General features: G+C 41.8%; 1 protein-coding gene across 1 annotated transcript in view; it reads left to right on the forward strand.

The window, feature by feature from the left end:
• The window catches only part of PEX14 (peroxisomal biogenesis factor 14), an 80,790-nt gene extending 66,967 nt beyond the window's left edge, over positions 1-13,823 (forward strand). The window contains exons 5-9 of the mRNA XM_085299024.1: positions 2,044-2,129; positions 4,775-4,877; positions 6,133-6,230; positions 9,467-9,558; positions 11,976-13,823. Coding sequence (XP_085155150.1) covers positions 2,044-2,129; positions 4,775-4,877; positions 6,133-6,230; positions 9,467-9,558; positions 11,976-12,441 — 845 coding nt within the window. The 3' untranslated portion in view covers positions 12,442-13,823. The remainder of the gene's footprint in view (positions 1-2,043; positions 2,130-4,774; positions 4,878-6,132; positions 6,231-9,466; positions 9,559-11,975) is intronic.
• Positions 13,824-14,083: the final 260 nt, after the last annotated feature.

Here is a 14,083-nt window from a genome sequence, read left to right on the forward strand (position 1 = left end):
GGTCAATACAGAGCCTTCACTATGTCCCTTATCACTTGTTTTTTCTGTCCACCTCCCTCCCTTTTTTTTTGTCACTAGACTGAATTATTTCACACATCTCTGAAACGAGTAAAATGGCATTTCAGCTTCTTGTCTTTATAGACTCTCTGAACTTTAGGAAAGATCATTCTGGTCCCTTTTCATTAATAATGAAAACCAGGGGGCAATAAAATGTTCTTAGCTCAACATTACAGGAATGGAAGGAAAGATGAGTGAGGTGAAAGGGCAAAACTGACAGGGTCCTGCAGGTGCCTGTCGATTCTACTCAGAGGTCACTGCAGTTGGGAGGTAGTTAGGGACAGCCAGTCAAGGACTGCCAACCTATGCACAAGTCACAGTTGGACCCACAGAGCCTCTGTGATTAAGTAACCGTTTACAATAGGCCATTCATCCTGGAATGAATTGCATGGTTGTAGAAGAATACTTTTAGCCTGAAGTTCATGTCAGAGAGTTGGAAACCCAGGAATATTCAGAATTCAGGTATCAGAAATGACAGTGAGGGCAGAGTAAGAAGGGGAAGGTGGAATCAATGACTGGGGTTTGCAGCAAGATTAGCCAGAGATCATTTTAAATCCCAACATGTACACAGCCAGTTACTGCAGTTTAGCCTGATGTATGTTAACTCATTAAGTTACAAAGTTATGATAATTTGATCATGTGCCTGAACTCTAAAACTGCAATTGCAGCAACCTAAGATACTGCTAGTGACAATACTCACCAATTCTGGGAGTTTAGAGTTGTTTTAATATGTGAATTTGTATGGCAGATACTCTGAGGAACTGAAAAGTAGCAAGAAGCAGCAAACTGCCTCTGTTTGAGGGTCAGTGCCTGTCTGTAGAGCCTAAATGCTGGGATTAGGAAGAACTGTTGCAAGGAAACGCTTGCAAGAGACCTCAGTAACAGTGAGATTGGCAATAGATGAGCAAAACAGAAAGGAGACAAGCTTCCAGTCATTTCAGCCAATTAACCCTCCCTCTGGAAGCCCAGTTTGAAAGTTTGGAGAACAGATTTCCTAGACATTATAGGTCATGCAGATTTGGATCTGTCTGTTTGGAGACTGCACACCAGCCTCCGCCTCATCAGTGCTGCCCACATCCTGCCACTGAACTTTAGGAAAGATCACTCTGCATCCTCTTTATTATTAATGAAAACCGGGGGCAGTACAAGATTCTCAGCAAGAGCATTAAGAGAGCTGCGAGGGAGGTGAAAGGATAAAGCTGGTGGAAAACTACAGGTGTCTTCTGATTGTGCTTGGAGGAGCGGAACATGCCATATCTTTGCTTTGCTCTGTTGAGTCTCTAAGCTTCTGTGCAGAATTGTGCGTTAAGTGTCTCAAGCTTTTCTCTATTCCTTTTCCTCTCTGTAGATATTTAATTGCATATTTTGTCTTTGTGATATGCTTTGGTCCCTGTTCTTAATTCAGGCATGAAAGACACTGATTCCTTTTCTATTGCAGTAGTCCATAGCTGCTGACAGAGTATTCATGAACTTTTTTCATGAACTTTTTACTTTGCTTTTTCCTCTTTCTACACTTTTCTCAGTCCCTGACTGTGTCCCCATTTTCAGAAGTTATGAAAGTGAAGGGCAATTGGTATGAGTTAACCTTAGCTAGCACTAACAATACAGAGAGTTGTCTGGGGCCAATACAGTAGGGTTCAGAATGTGTTCTTCAAGGAAGTAGTAAGGGAAAACAGTTTGATGGAACTTTATTAAATACTGCTGTGATTTGTCTTGCTGTTAAATGTTAAACAAGGCCAGTCCCACTGCTGCAGGGCTATACTGATGTTCCAGTGTCCTAAGGCTGGTAGTCTTTGTACTGCACCTTTAGGGGCTACCAGCATCTTCATGTCCCCTATTCAGTAAATCTATGCCTGCTAAGAAACGGAAGAATTGACATTATTCATTGCTCTGCTATCCAAATCAGGAGGGGGTTATTAGGAAACCAATTGAAAATGTTGCCAGCTGCAGTTCTGACTGTGTTTATTTCTTGATTTTGGCTTATAGATCCACCTACGTCCAGATGGCGAGACTATGGGGCTTTGGCTATCATAATGGCAGGGATTGCCTTTGGCTTCCACCAGCTATATAAGGTAATATTTTCCCCACTACTCCAGCAGCTTGTTCTGTACTCAGAGAGAACGATGTTTTGCTGCTTGTGTCCAAATGATCATGTTGGTTCTAAGTGCAGTTCCAGTTGGTGCAGCATCTGCTCTTGCTGACATTCCCATTGGTATGTTTGAGAAATGTAGACAGTTAACCTGAAAATGCAGAGTCAAAAAGTGGCAAGCAAAAAAACCTATTTTTCACCAGTAGTTCTCAAACTGCTAGAAACAAGGTAATTTTCATCATATATTTTTTTATATATAAATATATATATATATACACATATATATATTTAAATTGGGGAAAATGAACACAGTTCAATAAAGGAATTTCCTCATCATTGGCCAGTAGACACTAGCATCATACACAGGTCCTGTGTGCCAGTCTAATGCTTTGTCTACTGCTGATTCTGCACTGTGGGTGAGCAAAGAATCTTGTTTGAATGATCAGAAAATTGAAAAGAGGATGCTAACCTCCAGTTCTGCTGCTCATCCATGCTTCTACTCCAGTGTGCTTAGTACAAGATAGAGCAAGCATGTGTTTGCTTGTGTACTGTAGAGACAGCTGTCCCTCCTAATTTCTTGTGTAGTGTTTCTCCAGCTGAACATGTTCTTTCACTCCAGATTTGTTCTCCAGCTCTCTGGTAAGTGACATTAGATAATGTCTTCTGGGAGACAGTCACATTCTCTGTCTATATAGGAAGATATGGACTCCTCAACTGGTTCAAGAACACAGCAGAATGTAAATGGCTTTGGTCCGTTAGAAGTTATGTTTTATTTTTCAAAAAAGGGACAGAGATAAAGAGTAACAGTTAGTTTTGGGGTTTCGTGCTTGTTTTTTTCTTTAATTAACAGTTACTGGCTTGCTTAGTAGAATCTGTTTTACAAATCAAGTGTTGTCCTTCTTTTTTAAGCTACTTGTTTTTCTCTTTCCCTATCATTAATTACGTAGGTCTTGGGGCAAAAGAGGGAGGCCAGATTTGGCAACATTTTCCATCTATGCAAGTAATCTTCCATGACTGTGCAGGGTGGCTTTTTACTGAGTTACATTATCCCCTTGGTTTTTACATTAAAGTAGTGATGCCAATCTTACTGATTTTTCCATTCTTGCAAAGGATGGTGGAATTGATAAGTGTCCAGACAGATGTTAAGGCAACAGCTACTGGGACTTGCGGACCTTAACACATTGCTGTTATTAAATTACACATATCTAATGGGTATTGATGCTTTATATAAATTTTTGGCATAATGTCACTGACGCTGTTAATATATCCTACTGCTGTACTCTTTGTTTACGGATCTTGCTCTGCTGTCTATCCAAACCTCGTAAGACATACTGTGTGCCTAGCAGAGACCCGTATTCTTTTATTGGAGTAAGAAATCTTTGGAGACAGTTGATAAATTCCCTCTACTCTTCATGGGATTCTGAGGGGGGTTGCAAATAGATTTTTATATGAAAGATAGGATGCTAGGATGAGACATAGTTGTCCATCTGTGTTCCGTGAGGATTAAAAGAGAACTGTTTATGAAAGTCATCAAAAGCTGTTCAGTTTTCAGAATGTCTGAGTGTAAACATGTGTGTGCGTATGTGCTTTGTGTGGATAAGAGCTGAGTACAGTGAAAGGGAAATCTTTAAGCAGTGCTATTAAGTGCAAAAGAATGCTATCCCATACATCAGTTTGGATAATCAACTCTGTCTCGGAAATGTTCCTGTATATATGCCTCTACAGTGGCTGTATGTGCATCAAAGAGCAGGCTGAAGAAGAATTGTTAGGTACTATCAGCGTTGTTTCAACGTTCTAGACCGTTCTCTCTTGCCTTTCTTTCACCTGTCATGTTGTGCTTGAATGTGCTCTTTAGTTAGAGTGCACATTCAATTCATATGTGCGGCGCTGCACAAGGAACCATGGTAATTAGGGGATAACTGTGACCTATTAGATCAAATCCATCCTCTGCAAGGACAGAAGGAGGTAGATTTCATGACTGCGTACAGTATCAGTGAGCTGCCTCCCTTCCTCTAGGAACTTGATTCTCACTCTCTTTAGCCCTAATTCCTCGGTTCTCTGTTACTGTTGTTAAATCTGTTCCATTTCCTTTCATCTTCACTGTTTCTCCAGATCTCTGCTTTTCCCTTCACCATTCCAATACTCCCTCAGAGTTCGTTAGATGTTATAATACCTCTCATTCCTTTGCTCGTTCTTCCCTGGCCCTTTTTAGCGTCAGTGCTTCCTTCTTCTCCCCACTTCTGCATTTCTTGCCTAGTGGATGTAGCTCGAATGTTACGACGTGTCACTGTGTTCGCTTGAGAGAGCGTAAGATCTGAAATTGTACTCTGCATATAATGAATGTTTCTCTGCACCAAGAGCTGTCCCCAGAAACCCTGAATGGAGTTAGGAACTGTCTTTCAGCACCCCTAAAGACATAACCACAGAACTCCTGTTTTCTTTTTTTAAACTTCTTTGAGCTACTTTAGGAAGACTTTCCTTTCTCAGCCAGATGTGTGGATAAATGATCACTGACTCTGTAATAAAGAATGAGCTTTTTTGTGTTGGGCTTTAAGAAAGTTTCAGATAGATTAGGAAGACTACTTTGGCTATCCCTACTTCCTAAAAACGTTTCTCTACTCCATGCAGAAATACCTGCTCCCTCTCATCATGGGAGGCAAAGAAGACAGGAAACAACTTCAGAGGATTGAGTCAAACATTTCTGAGATGAGTGGCAGTGTGACACAGACAGGTAAAGATTAATGACTCCATCAATTCACCCCTCAAAGTCCTTCTCCTTGTATCCTCCATTCTGCAAAGATCCCCCACCCTTTTATTTCCCTCCATCCCCACTTTACATGGTGACTTCATTTATCTGCTCTGAGAATCTGTTCACATTTGCAAATGAAGCCGCCGTCATTTCGGTTTAATTTGAAATTGCTTGTTTACTGTCGGCGCGGCCTCAATTAATTATGTTTTTACGGAAAGGCTCCCAACCTCAGAATATTAATAAGGGGAATAAAATGACAGCCTTTTGGAGGGCTGTAAAGTTCATTTTTAATTTCTGCTTCTCTGATGTTTTCAGGGGCTTTTTTTGGGTGTTTTYCCCCCACCTTCCATCTAAAAACCCAAAACAGAGTCAGGAGAGTCTGTAATTACTGTGCCTTCCTGACCTCAGCCACCTTCTCTGTTACTGACTCTATAGGGAACCTGTTCATTACCTGATGTCCTAATGATGGCCTGTATTAGCTGATATCTGTCACACCAATAGAGTTTTTAATTTTATTTTGTTTTATCACCTTGTTTACTGGCTGAAAGCTTTGAATAAAGCACCAAAATAGAAAAAGTATTCCTACAGCAGGAGTTGGAGCCCAATAGTTGTTCTTCAGTGTTTGCTGGGGGTAGGAGGGGTATACAGGGTGTTCTGAAATACAAGGCACAAAGTGTATTCAACTGATGGGAGGGGGAAAAGTGTGATTTTCAGCAGTAAGTTGTTAAGGGTGTTGGAGGAGAAGAAGCTGATGAGTTGAGGGTGGGAGGATGCTAATTACACTTTTTAGTGGAGGGTGAGAAGAAAAGTATCTTTCATTTCTTACCACACCCTAAAGTCAATCCTGAGACTAGCCTTTCTCCAGACTGGAGCTAGCCCCAGAGTTTGCCAGTGTGAGACCCAAGATAGATAAATGATACAAACATTGTATAAGTTCAGGGAGATGTACAAATCATAAACCAATATAATTAGAAGGGAGAGGTTTTGGATGGATATACTGTGGGCTATAGACATCTATACAATGGAAAGATAAACTAGAAATACTGGAGGTTAGATGCRGTGCAGGTAGATTACCCATAGTGCAGATAAATCATATGGATTAAAGTGAGCAGGCGGGTGTAGATAAATTAGATATAGTAGGAATAGAGACATCTTGTAGCTAGACAGCAGGAAAGATGCCTGTGTGTATGCGTGCATGTATCTCAGTTTAATTCTGTCCTGATTTTCCCCATCACAGTGACTCAGTTACAGACAACTTTAGCAGCTGTTCAGGAACTGCTAATACAGCAACAACAAAAAATCCAGGAGCTCACCCAAGAGCTGGCTGCTTCTAAGGTACCATAACTCTTCACCTTTAGAACATCCCCATCTCCTTTGGAACATGTGTGGCTTCTTTTGTGTGCACAAATCCGTCCTTCATCTCATATTCCCCACCAGTCTCTCTGCACCTGGCATTATCTAGGCTGTCTGTTCAAAGCATTGGATATCAATTGGGTGCCTAATGAAATATATCTAGCTTCCAAGAGGACTTTGTAATACAATGTCATATGCAGCCTTTGCGTTTGAAGCCTCTGACTTGTTCTCAGCTCTGTAACTCTTAACCATGCCAGGAAAGTACAAGTATGTTACACGTCTAAAGGAAGGGCAAAGAAATGGGCAACCTGCATTGCAGTTGAGAAGCATTAGCTGTCCTGTTAGTCCTCTGACCAAAAGAGGTAAAGACCAGATGTGCAGAGGTTTTATTTGTGGGTAATATGTCATTTTCATGTTTTTCCTGTATCCTTGTATTTTGATTCAGAACAGTGGCAAAACACATGCTTGAAATATTGTATCTAAGTCGCTTGTTCAGATCCAGGCCAGGTAATGACTGAACGGTCTTACTATTGGTGGTTTGTTTCAATAATTTTGGTCATCTCAGTGTAACATGTGGCCCCAGCACAACCATATTTGGCTCCCACAGTGGCCCATTCACCTTGAATCCTGACTGGAACCCAGCAATAGAACTGCCAGCTGTGGCCAGTTAGTTTAGTTACCTCTGCTTTTTAACCAAAGTTGATTTTCCTTCTGGCATTAAGACTTAGTGCTTTCACTCTCTAAAGCACTTTGCAGCAATTGTCCTAAGTCTTCTGTCATCCAGTAGGTGTTGATTATATGTGAGGTGGGATGGATTTGAACAAGTCACGTAGAGCTGAAGTCTTGTTTTCACTTATAAAATTACGATTATTTAGATCCCACTCATCTTTCAGTATTTTTGTACAAGGAGAGCTTTTTCTTTTTGCTATGAAACCCCTTACACAATGCCTTTTAGCCTTTTTCCTGCAGTAGAAGCAGTTGTCTTCTCCCCTTACCTATACTTCAGTCTTGTACAAACTCTTTGATGGGATGTAACTGGTGGGCCACAGCTGACTATGTGGTGTGCACACTGTACAGTAGGAATCCCTTAGTGGCACAGCTGTAAACCCAACCATGAAAGCCAGTTTATGGTCACAACACTTTGCTTCAATTTTTCTTGGGAACTGTGGCCTGTCGGTGGCCTGGAGCCAGTCCGGAAATTGGAAAACTGTTTTCAGGTCGTAAGTGTTAAGATTAATACCACATGTTGAGCTTTAAGAAGGAAAAAGGGCATAAGTATCTTGGTGGTTTAGAGAGTCTTAAAAAAGCTTTTCCTTCCCTCCCCTTTTCCTTTCTGCTCTGAAATGGTAGCACACATTGTTATGATATCTAAACCTCATGTGTACAAAGAAAAACTTGGGCAACCCCACAAACCAAAGAATAAAAGCTGTGTTTTCTCAGCTGTAATGTAAGTTTTTATATCTGCTTTTCAAACTCCTACTGGCATGCTGTAAAAAATTAAAAAGAGGAGCTTTAAGTAATTAAAAAACGTACATAAAAATTCAAGACTTGAATTTTCTACAACTGTTTTTTAAAGAGACTGGCTAAAAAGCCCCAGATGTCAGATTTTATTTCTAAATCCTAGGCATCTGGCACCATATGTGTTTTGGAAATTTGAGTCCTTTGCAGACCAGTGAGTGGAAATCACTCCCTTGTTAATGTGCTGCTGTAGCTTTCAAGGTCTTGGAGAGCCAGAACAGTGGCTCCTGGATTCTTGCTGTCTGAGGGCTGGGAGTGCGAATCCCAAGGGAACGCATCTGTGTATATCACACCTACTAGAGACTGAGCCCCTCCCAACTCATTTGGTTTACAGCCCAGAAGTCACTGTGAGGAATACTGGCTGTGAAGCTGTTGGGGATTATTCAATATTAGCTGAAATCTGTGTAAAGGATAAGTAGGAGCAATCAGTCCTAGTTATACCTAGTATGAACTGATGCAGAGGAGTTTTGTGTTATTCGAGTCCTAGCTTCCTTCAGCAGGGAATCTCTTATGAATATCTCTGGGGAGGTGCTCACAGATGGACTGATTTTGAGAAGCTTGTAACAGAAATAACTATGGGAAGTGCTAGATGTGAGAGTATTCTTTGGTTCCGTGCTCATCCCATCCCTATAGGAGTTGCTGTAGTGGTAGGATGGGGGAACTATAGATGATAACCTCTCCTTCAAATATTCTTCACATTTTTCCATTCCTCAAAAGGTTAAAAGAAAAATTGCCAAAAGTATTGTATGCAGTGTGTTCCTCTCAGTTGTTACCTTACTCTAATTTCTGCCTGACATCCCATAGCAGTTCTGATGCAGTGCTGACAGCAGCTGTGCCAGGCTTCCATGAGTTACTTATCTTTCCTCACCAAATTGCATTCATTGCCTTGAAATATCCAAGAGAGAGTGCCTAGTCCAGCTGCTTCCTGGAGATGCAATCTGGTAACTCAAGCATAACTCTAATTTTCAGATCTAGTGGGGAAAGTTTTTGGAGCTTTCAAGCACCAGTTTGTCAGTCCACSTCTAAATGCCACACACACAAGATTATTGACCCTTTCTTTCATGGTTTGGGAGAAATAAATGAGAGGTCTTAAACCAGTTATTTATATATAATATTTGAATCTATTGCCTCAGCTAAGTGGAGTCTCAGGAAAGAGTAAAGCACCTACTTCTATGTGACTCCTACTGCCTTTCAGGATCATAGTTCTTCCTCTCTAGAAATGGTACCATAGGTCAGTGTCAAACAGTTTGATTTACCTCTGTTTGTATTGCTCTCTGCCTGACATGTTGTTGGAAAACTTCCTGTGCAGACCTTGCTTTGTTTGAATTCTTGAAAGTGTTGGGCTCCTTCTAAAGGATAAAGAAGGGTCCTCTTGAGATGCTTAAACAGTGAACGTGCATGTTAAGTTGGAAACAAGATGAATTAGTTCCCAAAACTGAAAGCGAATATTCAAATTATCTTAGCACCTCGAGAGAACTGTTTTTTCTGATCATTGTGAGAATCCATTGAGGTCCTCCTTCTCTGTGGGAGTTTTTTCTGGCCAGACCTGAAAAATTTTAAATGATAGGGCTTATATATGTTATCCTCATTGCTTGAGATCCTCACACAGGAGGAGAGAGAGGGTAAGATAGAAAAATATTACTTTTGTGAGCTACCCCCTAGTTCATACTTTTGATTTTCACTTCTTTTTCATGTTATAGGCCACAACTTCCACCAACTGGATTCTGGAGTCGCAGAATATTAATGAATTGAAATCTGAGATCTACTCATTGAAAGGACTCCTCCTGAACCGGTATGGATGGAGTATGTGAGCATATTATTGTGTGGGGAAAGGGCTGCTTTTTGGGGTTCTCTCAGTCATTGAGGGGTAAGGCATTCCCCAAAGGAACTAGCTCTATACCTATCCTATTACTGCTGTTTTAGTAATACCACTTTGCACTCCACTATCACCTTCTATTTGCAGGTCTCAAAATGCTTTTCAAACTTGCCTTAAATCACAGAATGCTTTGGGTAATTAATAAGATTTTTCCTCGTTGTTTGAGATAGATAAATTCTCTGCCATTCACTGCAGGTAGGATGCCTCTCGCCTAGTTTTAGGCGGGGACTGTATATGGTCTCCACCTGAGCTGCCCACCTACATTTCCTAATTGAGAGAGAGAAGCAATTCTGGATACAGTTCATCTGACCTCTTTACAGTTAGGGCATAACGAGAATGAAAAAAAGCATACTTCAGTAGAGTCTGTATCTCTCCTTTGGCTATCTCAGGTACAGATATCTTATGCTGTAGATGAGGCAGTATAAATCCCAGTCTGTGAGACAGTCATAATTGATCAGATGTCAGTTCTTAGGAAAATTCTTTTTTCCTAGAACATATCTCAGAGTTTATTTAGCTTTTGATCCTTTCACTCTGATATGACTCCCATGCCCCTTTTTACATGTGACTGAGTCTTCCCATATTATCTGTTTCTTAAGATGTCAACTTCAAAGATAAATTTAAGATTGGACTAAACATGTTTTGAATCTGAATGGGTGTACTTTTCAGAAGTCTGAAAAGTGTGTTGGCTTTTAACATTCTTTTAAAATTCTCTTTAGCCCTCCTGTTCCCACTAGGAGTCATGGTAGAAAGCTTTGGGTGATTGGGATTCCATATTCAGTTACCATCTGTTAAGTTAGTTCATACTAACATCACTATCAGGGAGAGAGTACTAGTTAACAACACCTCTTCAACAATGGGAAAGATGTTCAGAGATTACAAACCTGTTCATCTGATTAGGCCTCTACCTGTCAGGCTGGATGAGGAGCAAGCAAAGAGACTTACCTGTCCTTTGTCTTTTTGTTGAGGAGAGTTTCATCTGTCATTTATAAACACAAAATCTTTCAGCTGTCTACTGCTGACCAGCAGCAGGGGGATAGGAGCTCCCCAGGGTGGCAAAGGGGAAGGGGCTGTCATTAGGGAAAAATCATTATTTTATGCAGCTGGAGGATAAGTGCTTTTAGGAAAAAGCCAAGAAAGTCTCCAAATTGAATTTCTGTTAGCATTTATGATACTGGTTGAATAATGCAGGCATTAGCTTGTTTGCACTCACAGGAGATGGAGGTTAGAATAGCAGAGTTCCTCCATGGCTAGTGGTGGCAGTGGAGGTAGGGAGGTGAGTGCAAGTACTGTTCGTAGTTAAACCTAAGAAGGTGAAATCTGCTATATTTGAGTGCTCACTGCAGGAGAGCAACCAGCTTTCTTGGTCTGCTCAATCTTGTTCTTGGCACTAGCCAGTTTCTAAGGGGCGCATGAACTCCCTCCTGCACAGCATCTTCTTCAGAGCTTGATCAGATAAGTCTTCACACTCCCAGTTCCCACATGCACATGCAAGGATTGTGTTTGCATCGGAAATACCAGATCAGACTTCTTTTTACTCTGTTACTCATGACAAGTGACTTTCTGAAGGCAACGGTGCTCCCTGCTGCACTTACATTTGTCCTCTTTGGTACTTGGATTCTCCTTTTAGGGCTGGGCATTAGCCTGGTGCTATCAAATCCTTAAAGCCCACCTGGAGAGGATTGACTGAGGACAGAACAGCCAGTTCTTAAGTTGGTGCAAACTAATATGACTGCATTCAAATCAGGGAAGCCGAACCAGTTTGCAGCAGCCAAAATCTGGCCCAAACATGTGAAGTGCATGCTGGGACTAGGAGTAGGCTCCGGATTGTAAGGAGCCTTCATGCAATTGATGTGTATCACAGTGGAGATGAGAGCCAGATGGTGAAATTCCTTGGCTCAGTCCTGAGGGCCTAATGCCTTTGACTTCTTGCTCCAGTGGGAATTTTCTTTACCAATTAATTAGTGGTTGTTTTATAAAGGGATATTGAACACCCCTATCTTTCCAGAGGCAGCATTCCTGAGTGCCAGCTTAGTCTGTTAAATTGCCAAACCAGATGATTTCAGCGCTTCAGATTGCCCAGCTGTGTGCAAGCAGCTTTTCCCGTGTGTGCAGGCTCAGTTACTGGGTGCCTGTAAAGCACTTTGAGATTCTGGCTGAAGAAGTGAAGTGGCCTTGGTTTTATTTGTTTATGACAAAAGAGACTTGCAATTTCTTGCAGTCCTACTTTACATGATTCCCCTAGTACAAATGCCACCCTTCTTTCCAATGATAACCCCCTCGGTGTTTTTAATAAAAGCCCCTTTCTCTCCTTTTCTTCTCCCTAACCCCCCAAGGAGGCAGTTTCCTCCCTCCCCTTCAGCTCCTAAGATCCCGTCATGGCAGATCCCAGTGAAGCCAAACTCACCCTCCAACCCTGTTGCTGCCAACCATAACAGCAGCAGTGACATCTCGCCAGTGAGCAATGAGTCTACTACCTCATCACCAGTCAAGGAGAATCACAGCCCTGAGGGCTCGAAGGTCAGCTGCCATTTGCTGAACACAGAGGAAGGCAACAAGGCAGTGATAGACGTCAAGAGCCAAGTACGGATGGAGGTGCAGGGTGAGGAGGAGAAAAGGGAAAACAAAAGGAATGAAGAGGAGGAAGAGGATGATGAGGATGATGATGTGAGTCACGTGGATGAGGAGGAATGTCTGGGCGTCCAGACTGAGGACCGGCGAGGAGGAGATGGGCAGATTAACGAGCAAGTGGAGAAACTACGAAGACCTGAAGGGGCCAGCAATGAGAATGAGATTGACTAAGGCATCTTGGCTTCTTCTTCAGCTGCTATACATCTTCCCTAGCCTTCTGCACTGTCCACGGTGCCTCTCCCATTTTGTGGAGAGAAGTGCCCCAGTCCCCTCCAGTGATTCTTCCATGATTGATCTTGAATAGGGTCATAATTGCCCAGCAAACAAGGTGGGCCCCGTTTCACCACAGGGCTCTGCAGCATTGCAGTGACTGCTTCTTCCCTCCCAGTCCCACCTTCTCCCCATGACCTGGGGTCACTGCCTAGGCTGGAAGACCAATCGCCTTATCATGCACCATAGCTACAGAAATAAGTCATCTTACAAAAACATCCAGGATCTGTCCTGAAGTGGTCAGCATCTTCACTGCATCCTGGAGTCCTTCTATTCAGTCTCAGAAACCAGTCTGTCCTGAGCTATTCTATTTCACAAGCCTTTAATCCCACATAAGTCCTGAACCAGTTCTCTCTGTTTTCCAAATAACCTTGTGTTTTATTTCTCAAACTAATTGATGTTCCATCTCCAAATCAGAAAGTTGTAACCCCAAATTCCTCATTAGATCTCACTCTCAGCCACCTACTTTCAAAGCTTATGTCAAGCCTCAAATTCCTGAAACTACCCAACATTTAAAAACACTAAATCTTTTGTGGGGTCCAAAGAACATTATTCCCACCCCACATGCTCCCTTCCACTCATCAAAGTGGCCTCTTGCTAGGGATCCAAGTCCAAGTTTCATGGCAACAGGAAAATKCATGAGAACAGGTGGCTTTGTTACCAATTACTCCCCCGTGAAAGAAGGCTTTGAAAAATGACCCCACTCATCCCAATTATTACCCCTTTTTCTCCAAAAGCAAATGGAGCTCACATCAGTTTTTGACATCTTAAAATTGATTTAAAGCTCTACTGAATGAATGAAGTGATATCATATGGTGAACAAGTTGGTTAATTCTGAATCTTCACAATGGTTCTTAGCCTGTTTCTTTTCCCTAAATGAGGAGAAAACCCTTCTTAAATTATCAGCTGAGACCTGCATCTACATAACAGGAGCCTGCTTCAGCAAAGCAGTCTTTGCAGAAGAAAGAACAATTCCAGCTCTGAGGTACACCACTATCCTTTCTTGCCCAGCCCAGCCTTTTTTCACCCCACTGGGGCTATACGCAGAATAAAATGGTGAATTTTGAAACCTCTCATTTGCAGCATTGTGTTCTCAGCTGGTAAAATGGTGGTGTCCAATTATTATTCACTGCATCAGAGCCTCTTAGCAGAGAAATTCCTGTAACATCTAAGTCACCCTCTCCTCACCAAGCAAGCGTGCTCGTCTGTGTGATCATGTATAGATTTAAAATATAAAATACAATTGTATATAATTGTAATAAATATGAGTTACCACTATTTAACACCAGGCTGTTACTGGATTACTGTGGCTCTTATTCTGGGAAGAAATAGGCATGCAGGGTGGTAAAGGGAGGGAAAGGGGAAGATTCCAGAAATTCAGTGCTTTTAAAATGTTTTTCAGATGACATGTATAGTTGGTTTGTGTTTACGCTGCTCCAGTCCTAGGTTATGTCAGCAGGAGGCAGTGTACAGAATGGTGTAAGTGCAATATAAAGTACAATATAAATAGCTGTAACACCACCTCAATGCTAGGTTGCCTCTG

Source organism: Rhea americana, unplaced genomic scaffold (genome assembly GCF_003343005.1).
Source record: "Rhea americana isolate MKP2758 unplaced genomic scaffold, rheAme1 scaffold_143, whole genome shotgun sequence".
Taxonomy (NCBI): domain Eukaryota; kingdom Metazoa; phylum Chordata; class Aves; order Rheiformes; family Rheidae; genus Rhea; species Rhea americana.